At 37.4% G+C, this 11,408-nt stretch overlaps 1 protein-coding gene across 1 annotated transcript; it reads right to left on the bottom strand.

Moving 5' to 3' along the window:
- Positions 1-1,908: 1,908 nt before the first annotated feature.
- Positions 1,909-10,153, bottom strand: LOC104081104 (electron transfer flavoprotein-ubiquinone oxidoreductase, mitochondrial-like; the record flags this gene model as incomplete). Its single annotated transcript, XM_009583715.1, has 7 exons — positions 10,011-10,153; positions 8,976-9,205; positions 7,484-7,565; positions 7,089-7,207; positions 6,696-6,773; positions 3,878-4,024; positions 1,909-2,049 (listed from the first exon to the last, which is right to left on the bottom strand). Coding segments are annotated over exons 2-7 (789 nt in total), but the record flags the coding sequence as incomplete, so codon positions are not given.
- Between the last annotated feature and the right edge of the window lie 1,255 nt (positions 10,154-11,408).

Below are 11,408 nucleotides of genomic sequence, written 5' to 3'. Positions count from 1 at the left end.
GGGGTTAAACCACGACAGTCCTTTATATTAAACCAACCTCAGGATCTTTCTACTTGGAGAAACTACTGCCAAAAATACATTCTATTAACAGTACAGTAGAAGCAAATCTAAGAATTTGCTGCTATAAGACTGTTCTCTGCCCTACCTGAAACCTGAAGCATGGAAAGTATTTAACTCCATTGTAACCACCTTCCATCTGTCTTTGAAATAAAATAGTGAAATCAAATTAAGCATGGTTTAATGGGCAGGATAAGCAAGAAAACTTGTTTTAAATTTGTGTTTCAAAAGCTCTTTGCCCTAGAAAAGCTGGAAGAAGAGGTAAACAATTATTTCTAGGTAGTTATGTCCTTGTGCTCACATATTTTAAACAGTTCTTCACACCGTTTAGCGGAGTCAATTATCATTTCCAATCAGGTAAGCCATTGTAATAAAGCACAGAGGAGCAATGATGAAAGCAGAAAATGGGGGAAAAGACTCTGCCAATTGGCTGCATACCTGGGATTCTTATCTTATGCATTTGAGAATTTGCTCAAAAATATACGTTGCATTTCCCATCTTTAATATACTCATAAAAGGACTTATGTTGCTGAATTTGCTCTTTTGAGAAAAGGATTATTTCTGGTTCCTGTAAGCTTTATTTGAGACAAATAACAAAATGCATCATGAGTCAGCAACAAACAGTACCTTGATTTCTGTGGCAGGTCACTGCTTTTAGAGCACTGCTTGCATCTACTTTCCTTGCTAGATAAAGTTAACGAACAATTTTTCAAAACAAGTGCAAGATAATCCTTCTGTAAGAATCAGCTCAGACTGACATAGCAGTAAAGTTCAAAGACAAAAATGTGCTTGTATGTTCACACAAAAGTTGATTTTCTCCTACCTGAACTGGAGATAATATTACTGATTACCATTCTCTGTAAGAATCAAAGCTCTCTACCCTTCTAAAAACAAACAGAATTTGAATGCTACTGTCCATACTTATTAATTCCAATATTGGAAATCTGCACAGGACAAGTATGCATGTCTGAGAAAAGCTAACAAGTTTTTTCAATGTTTCTTACAAAATGGTTAGACAAAAATACAGCTTTCATCCCCACACACACACTCTAGAATCCTTCTGAAATCTAGGCGACCAGGGTCACCTCAATCCCATGCTGCTAAAAATCCAGACTGTGTCCCTGACTCTTACGTCGCCTGTGTATAAAGCACACGCACAGGATAAATAGTGCATGCTTCATTTAGGAGTGTAGGTGCTAGAAAAACATCTCCTACCATTGCTCCTTGCATCACTGGCTGGCAGTATGACACAGTCTCTCTAGTGATCTCAATGCTTCTGATAAAGAGGCAGCAGGAAGGAAGAAGCTGCCTGTCCAATTCAGAAAGACAGTTGCTAAAGAGGGCAAGTCGAATGGGGGTGAAGAATGATCAGAACAAACTGAAGATCTCAGAAATGGAAGGGATGCTGCTTGTGGAACTGCAGAGTGCTTCCACTTTATATGCTTCTCTCGCAAAGCGCATACGCAGCCAAGGTTGACACATGAATGAGGAAACTGAATTGTACAAAGTGTACGTGATTTAGGTACTTCCTAACTTGTAAAAATTTTGCGAGCACAGTTTTGATTAATCATCTGGTTTTGGCTTTACCAAAATTCGTTTGGTTTGTAAAAAAATGTACCTCTAAGTTTTCCATTTTGTTCTTAATAAAAGACACTGGATTAGAGACAGATTAATATAACAAATTAACCTTCCCTAATATGAGAATAAACGCACTTAAGATTGAGGAAGTACTAAATTTGGTCTGTCGCTATTCTTGTGTTTTCATCTTCACATTAAAACAGAGAAAAGAAATTGCATAAAAATGAAGACCAAGCAACAATAAACAAGCATGAAAAAACCAACTTCACTTACCACAAATCCAAGGGCAACTAAAGGTTCACCCTCATTTAAGTGATAAAGAAAGGATCCTCCATATGTATGTCTGTCTAAAGGCCAGCCTACAGTATGTTCTACTCTTCCTGGTTTCCATTTCTTTTCATCAATAGTCCATAACTGCATTGAAGATCACAAAAAAATTACTTTCTATTGCAAAGTAATGGCCTCACAATAATATAATAAAAGACAAACACCCAATTAAGTATAGAAGAAAATTAATTTACTGCCATGACCAATGCAGAAACTCATACAGCAAAATACCAGGTAATAAGTACAAATACTTGTTTTGGATTACCATTTAAGAATTTCCTAATACTTCTCTTTCTTGAAATGCTGCGCATCAGAAAACGTGACTGAGACTCCAGCGCTATACCCAAAATTTTCATTCAACCACAAGACCCTTTATATTAGTGACTTTGATAGATACTTCTGCTAAGTAATGCAATGCTTACATTGACTCTTTTCTTTAAAAACTTTATTTTTTCATATGAATCACTGCAATTTCTTCACAAGTTTTTCAAGTTCAGGCTTAACAATATGTCTGAGTTGATCCAAATATTTGCTGTCAAACAGGTTGTCCTCTCTCTGCTCTCTCCTACACATCTCCAGTACTCATCTGACCCACGGTGAACATACAAAAGCACCTCCATGTTTCCACTAGTCAGTCAATTTTCTGCTCATTTGACAAAACTTCTCTTCACCATGGAGTTACGTGCCAGGTGCAGTCTAATAACAGAGGGCAGTTGAGCATCATTAGATCAGCTCAAGCATGGAGGGCACATCTACATTAATGTTCCAGCTTAGATTAAGGAGCACATTGTTGAACGGGACTCCCGATTCCTCCCACTTAGTGTGCTTTGGTTCACATCGTACAGCAGCCATGGAAGGCATGAACTGGATTCCTTTCACATGAAACTAAACTGTAAGACAGTAAGATCCAGAAGCCGATCTAAAGCATTCCTCCAGTCACGAAAGGGCACTCAGTCCATGGGACTAGACCAAAGCTAGTCCCAAGTAAAAATAACCCCGAAATGTGCATAGCACGGGTATCAGCTCATCAGCACCAACTATTTCACTTTACAGATCCATTCCTATTGGACTGTACTATTTGCTAAAGCAGACACAGTCTCACCTGGAAGCAAAGGAACTCTACAGCAAAACCCTGCTTTAATGACAACTTAGGTATTAGAAATTGTAACTAATCCTATGTCATACATAGGAACATTTACAGAGTGGTTATTCTCTGCAGAAGTGTAAACTAATTATTTAACAAATATTTTGTAGCTGGAAGCACATGCTTAAAGTAATAAATAAAGATTATGTTATAGTCAAACTCTGAACATAGTCTAAATAATACAGCTCTTTTTCATGAGTGATATTTCCTGAGTATAAAATATTTGAAAAAGGAAATCTGATCCTTAACCCAATTTTATAAGCCCAGTAAAGGGATTTTTTTTGTAGAAAAAAGGTCATCCAGAAGGTGTTTCAGAGAGCATGACTCATCACCTGGAACAGCCCTTTTTTTCCTCTCTCTCTCTAATTAATATACAGAAAATCCATAGAAAGCCTTTCCTCCCCTCCTTAGGTACTAAAACCCCCTAAAATTAGGCAGCATGAATCCCTCTCTCATTTAGTAAAAGTACGGAAAACAGATTTCACAAATGAATGTAATTTGAAATCAAATTAAGACATTAACAGAGTGGATTCACAAGTACCTCTAGTTATAACACAGATATAAGAGAAGAAGCAGCTGAAATGAAACAGTCAAGACATTCAGGGAGCATCTTCTCTGATCAGCTTCAGAATACCAAAGATCCTAAAGTCTGAAAGCATAACTCAAAATCTATCATTCTAATGTCTTACATAAACTAGCTTGAAAGCAAACAGAAACTACCTTATAGCTTCACAGTATTTTCCTTAATTGTTAAAATTATGCAGGTGATACCTCTTTCAGTCCAATGCCATAGCTCTGGGGTTGACATTTCTCCCTCAGATTGTATTTTTTGTACAGCTGTTTGGCTAGATGCCCATGACAACCTTCAGCGAAGACTGTGACTTTAGCATGGAGCTCCAAGCCTCTTTCAAAGGTAGCCTGCAAAAGTAAAGCATTCCATCAGCAGTGCCACACCAAACTCATAGCAAGAAACCGGAGGACAATAAAGTGATTTTACACTGCTTTGTGGCACTACCCAGAACCTACAAACCACTGCAAGCTATGGCTCTAGTCCAGTTGTCTTTTCCACCTCACCATGATGCACCCCTGGCAAATCTTGTAAGGGGATTCCAGTAGAGCAGCACTACAGTGAATTGCCATTCGTCACTGAAAAAGAGAATCTCTTCCAGATCGGAGGATACTTATATCACACCTGCTCGTTCATATGGTGCAAGGGAACCCTGCCAGAACAAAGAATCTTAACCTATAACTTCACACTTTAATTTTTGCTCATGAAGTCACGTTACAATAAAACATTGTGTGTCCCGCCATACACATATGAGAGAGGCTAGACAGACACACCAGATCAGAAAAACCTGCATCACCCCTGCGCCCAAAGGAACCCACTACCTGAGAATAAAGTTACTATAATATCACACCAATCTTACATATTAAAACAGACAGTAAAATTAAACTAACATTAAGTATTATTATAAGAAAAAATTCCCATAAAAAATTCCAACAATGAGATTGACAGTAAGGTAAGGGGAACCAGCATACTTCATGTATAAGCGTGTCACCTGCATATGTGAGCACATTGGACAAGAATATTAGTAGATTGTACTTGCAATATAAGGATTCAAGATTCTAAATATACATAATCTTGCAGAGAAAAAAGAAAAAAGCTTGATTTGAGACAGAAGTGTAATGTTGAAAAAGATAATGAAAACAGTTTTGGATGAAGATATCCAGCAGTACCCAATGAAATCATCTCAAGGTAAACCAGCATATGTCTTGGAGAAGCTTATTGCTTTGGTTTTAAATTGTCTCTCAGGAGAAATCTGCTTGTAACTTACTGGTTGGAAACCTCTGAAAAACGCTATCAAATGAAAATGTTCCCTCTAGTCGGGAATTACCTTTAAACAGGAATTATAAGATTTTGCCAATTTTTGTATGTACTTTGAATTTCTGATTGTCAACCTGAAAATGAATTAATCTTACAAATTACTAAGAGAACTACAGGGACTTACTACTTAATCTACAGATTAAAAATATATACTGTCCAATTTAAAGTAGATTTATATATAAAATAAATCAATTAACTACAACTCCACATTGTAAATATCAGAAATTCATGAATTTGAAACATTTCAGTGGTGTGTAAAGTTCTGTTTCACAGTTAACATCCTTCTCCAGCATCTACACAAGAGTCAATGTGCAACTTTTTACTATGTATTTTTACCATTGGCATTTTTGTGATTGGTGCTGACTGCAAGGTGAAACACTATTCATTAACCACAGCCTATTTGATTAGGCTCTGTACAAACACATTGAAGATATTCTTGCCTTGAAGGTTATACAAACTATGTTTATCTACCTGAACTTTTATATGCTGGAGGTATTATCAGCTGATCTAACTGACAGTTAAAATACTTGAATACTCAAAAAGTTTGCAGTAGTGGCACACTAATTATGTACATTAAAGAAGTTAATAGACACAAATTCTTCCAGAATAAATGGGGGAAAAAAAAAGTTTTGAGGATGCTTTAAAAAAAAAATATAAAATCATAGTTCCTTCCCATTTTAAACCAAAACCAAACCAAACCCCCAATTAATCTTTATTACCGCAGCGAGTTGTACGCATTACTTGCACCTCCTACTGGAGAAAATGCATACCTGGAAACAAGACCGTGTCTGTCCCCTACAGGAGACAATATTATACTGGAAAAATATATTACTTTTCCCTGCCATCCCTTCCTCCTCTATTGGGTATATTCTCTTAAAACAAGAATGAGTCTTTTCTTCTCATCCCCTGCCTTCAATGGGAAAAATAGCCCATGCTTTTATGTGAAAGCAAATACCTCTCAAACTCTATGTAACTAGCAAGAAACCTTATAAAAGAAAGTAAATCTTAAGAAAAAACGTGTACCCATAATTTCTGTAGCCAACTAATTCCATATGAAAGTTGTTCTGAGTTATTCTGAGGTGCCAAATTCTCCCTCCGTATTGCACAGGGAAGCAACACACTTACCGCAGGTTCTGGATTCCACTAAAAATCAAAGTCCAACACTTAGGGCAGGGAGTCACCTTCTGGATACAGAAATGTGACCAACCAGCAAAAAGGTATAAAGATTCAGTGCGTACCTTGCCCCAACAAGGTAGACAGACTGTCAACAAATGCTACTGCAGTTGTAAATATCAAAGAAAACAAATCAGCCAGAAGCACACTCTCTTAGATGTTGCTGGTTACCAGCTGGACAACAGCTTTCTATTTCACCTTCACACCTTTTTTCTAGGAGTTCCTGGAATTCTTTCCTTTGTTTCCTGATTTCACATATGCCAAAACACCCTTACAATATTTCCTTCAAGTCACCCTCAAACAAACCTCCTTTCTGTGAAGGCTTTTTCTACTAATCTCAGAAGAAGTTTACAATGTTCTGAGACCAGAACTTTCACAGGTAATTTATCCATTTTACATACAGAGAGGGAAGACAGTTACTGAATTTTACACTTTTTCTTCAGCTGCAGCAAGACTACTGATGGCAGTAAAAGCAGATATATCACAATTCCCCTAATTAGACTGCTAGTTATGGGGAAGATAGCTACTTACTTTAGGTGCTCCATCCTTTTGAATGCCTACATCATTAGTTGCTATCCCTTTCACACTATCATCTTCATGAAAAAGAACCTTTGGAAATATTTAAACAAACAAAAAAAAACCATTTTAACGATCTGTCATTTTAATCCATTCATAAATAGTTCTAATGCAGAACTTTTAAGCACTACGTCTTTAATGGTCAAACTTGAAGATTATGTATTTATTAATATACTGTATGATCCACTTGCACTTTGCTGGATCTGGGCCAGGGAATTTAGGCACTGAAACAAAGTTTTCACAATACACTTCTTTTAAGAGGAATTTTGTGAATGTACAAATAAATTGGGAGTTAAGTGAAGTGGGTTCCAAAAACGCTTTTCATATACACACTGATGTCATTATTACCTCAGCTGCTGCATAGCCTGGATAAATCTCAACACCCAAAGCTTCTGCTTGTTCGCCGAGCCAACTCACAAAGTGGCCCAGACGTACTATGTAATTTCCATGATTAACCATTGGAAGTCCTAGGCAAAAAAGACACACACGTATAAAACACAGAACACTAACCACAATTACAAAAGTTGTATACATCAGATGTTGTATCTTCTTCTACAACTACTATCTTCACAGTAATGTCATGTGTTATTACAGCCATCATCTACAGGGACCATATCACTGGAAGCTATCACATTCTACAAACACTTGCTGTACCACATTGAATCAAATCAATTGTTTCATTCATGGAAAAGTTGAAAAAGATACTGGGAAAGATGACTTTTTACCACCTCACCAAACTTTACCTGGAAGAATTGGCACTGGAATTCTAGATTTCTTTGTTAAAATTCCAAACTTGTCTTCAGTTACAGGAGTATTAAGTGGAGCCTACATAAAAAAAGAAAATAGAAACAGTACCGAGAGTTATGTTTTTCTAGCCAATCCAACAAAAACAACAACAAATAAAATAAAATAAAATCAAACAATCGAACTGGCAGTCAATTACAGCACTTCTATAGGAAAGTATCATAAGAGAGAAGATAAAGTACCCTATGAGGCAGTCATCAGGCAAGAATTAACACAACTATTGAGGTAAGAAAACTGGAACAGGGCCTTGCAGATAACTTCTAGAGTTTGTACGCAGGCTTGTACTACATCAATACTCTACCCCTTTCTAAAGAAGGCAGCTCAACTTGCATGTTTAGCCCAGTAAGACAAAACAACTAGTCGATGGCCCTGATAGCAGGCAGAGATGGCAGCTCATCTCTTGCTATCCTCCCTCCTAAAAGCATTTTAGGCCTCCGTTACAGCACTATGTCTGCACAAAAATCAGGGTACTATGCGCCATTTCCTGAGACTATGAAGAACTACTGTACAGAAGCAACAAGCCTGACACTGCTAAGAATCGACTATCTTACCGCTTGTGCATGGGAGCTGGATTCTGCATAAATGCTGTACGTGTAGCGCATCCCGGGATGCACCAGACATACTGCATATATGCAGTAAAACTACTATATAAAAGAGCAAAGGTGTTGCGGTTTAACCCGGCAGGCAGCCAAACCCCACACAGCCACTCGCTCACTCCCCACCCCAGCGGGATGGGGGAGAGAATCAGGAAAAAAGTAAAATTTTTGGATTGAGATAAAGACAGTTTAACAGAACAGAAAAGGAAGGGAAGGGGAAAAAAAAAGAAAAAAAAATAGAATATAAAAAATAAGTGATGCACAATACAATTGCTCACCACCCACCGACCAATGCCCAGCCAGCCCCCAAGCAGCGATCCCTGTCCCCCCCCTCACTGTTCCCCCAACTCCCCCCAGTTTATACACTGAGCATGACGTCATATGATATGGAATACCCCGGTGGCCAGTTGGGTTAGCTGTCCTGGCCATGCTCCCTCACGGCTTCTTGTACACCTGGCAGAGAATGGGAAGCTGAAAAGTCCTTGACTAGCTTAAGCACTACTTAGCAACAACTAAAACATCAGTGTGTTATCAACATTACTCTCATACTAAATGCAAAACACAGCACTATATCAGCCACTAGGAAGAAAATTAACTCTATCCCAGGCGAAACCAGGACAAAAGGCCACAGCATACCTGTGCAGACATAAGAGTTTAGCATTGTTGAACTAGAGAAAACAGACTAAAAAGAAGGTAGGGGTTTTTTTGTTTTGTTAGATCAACGTATTTTGAAATGGTACTAAGTAGCAAGGTACTAAGTCATACCAGAATGAGTCAGATACAGAGTTCATTACTAGCTAGCTATTATTTTCAGTGTTTATGTGCTCATACATACCCCCCGCTCCTTCCAGTCTGGAAAGAGTTCTTGTAAGGACCTTGGCTCAAGACAAGCACCAGAGAGTGTATGGGCACCAATCTGAGAAGCCTTTTCCACCAGACAAACACGTATTTCTTTGCTATGCTCAGCAGCTAACTGTTTGAGTCGAATAGCTGCAGAAAGACCCGCAGGGCCTGCTCCAACAATGACAACATCAGCTTCCTCTGCAAATCTTTCCATGTTTACCCCTTTAATAGAAAAAAAGATAGTAAGATAAATCAATCTTCAATTTCCCCTAGCCTCTCTCTCACTAAACCTTGCTCTGTAGAACTGGCTACTGGGTATCGCAGTAGTATTACCTTGCATAAAAGGAGGCTAAATATTTAACAGAATCCCCACTTCAGTACTTGGAAGAGTGCAGAAGGATGTTAGCATCCCAATGTAAAATTAGCTCTTTTTAAGTTGTAAGGAGATATACCATAAAAACATATACTCAATCTCTATGCACCATAAGTAAGTACGATCTTAGAATGTTAAACTTAAGAGTCCAGTTGGCTAGCTATATCAAAGACACTCAGTGAAACTCTAGGTAAGGGAGAAAGAAAAAAAAAAGACCCTTATTCAGAATTACTTTATTTTACACTAATTAATCAATCCCTTTTCTGGAATTGAAGCCATTAAAATTGCTGAATGTAGCGACTGGAATGCCCAGAGATATATATTAATCTTATTTTCTCACAAACTCTCATAGTAAGAACAACTGAAAAAATCCAACCTGACAGAATTAAAGCTTGTTGTGATAGTCACTAAAGCAAAAGCTGCTTATATATTTTCTTTAAATAACTAGTATCAAGTTTATCTGATCTCATTTTATAGCACTAAAAACACTCATTGTGAGATAGCAACCACAAAATTTCATTTGGTATATTAGTACTGTATTTAAGAGTACAGAATTTCTGTAAAAAGAAAAAAAGAGCAACACATTTCAGTGTCTTTAGAACTGAGCAATAATAATAATAAAGAAGCTTTTAAAGAATGCATTTTCTCGCTTACCTTCCCATCGTTTGTCTTTGTCCCGAGGATGAATTGTATAATGCGTAGTTATGCGAGGCACAGAAGCAGTAGATGCACATCTTGTGATGTGCAGTGATGGAAGGCAGTCTCTCCTTATCAACTTTAGAGCGTGAAAGCACTGACGTGCTGCAAAAACAAGACACACATTTTTCAAACTAGTCATTTTCCAAATTTTTCGACTTTTCAGAGACACAAGGGCACAACAAATATAACAGCTCCCCCCACAAAGGCTACCAGGTGATGTGAAGATGAGGAACCATAAACACATATTTTTAAATTTTCAAGTTAGGAATGCGCTGTATAATTTTATATCAGAAAAAAAAAATTAAAAAAAAAAGAAGAGTAAATAGCTTCCCCTTTAAGCATTCTTCACATAATACCCCTCAATACACTGACTAGCCAGCCATTTCTGACAGCTGATGTAGGATAACATGTGTGTACATAGGTGAAACACATTTTAAGTTCCTATTTCATTTTGAACTTCAAGACTTCATTAAAAGTGACCAAACAACTGTAGAGAAAGGACATGCAAGTTCATCCCTTCTGACATCTCAACACATGTTGAGACACACAGTTTGGGCTACTGATACTAGACAGTTCATCTAAAGTAAATGTCATTGTCTACAATAAAAGCTCAGACTTAAACCCAAGTATACTTTAGCCAAAGCTAGGAACAGTAGAAACAGTTAATCTTTACCTTTGCTGCAGATACGTTAATTGTTGCAAGAACAAATTAGAATTTATTTTTAAGCAAATGGACCAAATGGAAGTTTAAAATGATCAAAATAGGACTCTGTTCAGAAGGGCTATTACATGTTGCATTCTTGTTCTAATCTTCCTCTTTCACAAAAAAAATTATGAAGATGTGTGCAATTTGTACTCAGAAAACTAGTATGGTTAGTGCCAAAACTAGTTATAGTTCAAAGGTCTGTGAACTAATGCAGCTCGACAGCTATTTTTCCTTCCTTTAAGGATTCCCCTTCTCTAATTTCAGGGGCGAAGAAGGAGAATATCATATTTAAAGTAGATTATTTCTGCAAAACTATGTAAGTAAAATCACCAACACCCTATGACTGAAATATTTTGTTGAGAATGGTGACTGGCAAGGCCAGCACAAACATCCTCCGTCACAACTCTGCACAGTGACAGCCAGGATACTGGTCTCTATAGGCAAGGCAATAAGTATTATCTATATTGGTTTCTTAACAGCAATTTTGTACTTAACCGACGTAACATAAAAGCTATTATCTTGCCATCTCATGACTCTTAATTATCCTTTACCTGCCACCAGGCAGGATCTGAGAACAAGCAATGTATTTTATAAGCATGATAACAATTACGCCTATACTATATATACATATATATACTATATATATG

This window comes from Fulmarus glacialis, unplaced genomic scaffold (genome assembly GCF_000690835.1).
Source record: "Fulmarus glacialis isolate BGI_N327 unplaced genomic scaffold, ASM69083v1 scaffold15268, whole genome shotgun sequence".
NCBI classification, from domain to species: Eukaryota; Metazoa; Chordata; class Aves; order Procellariiformes; family Procellariidae; genus Fulmarus; species Fulmarus glacialis.
Note: the sequence above shows the minus strand (reverse complement) of the source record. Positions and strands in the feature narration are given on the sequence as shown.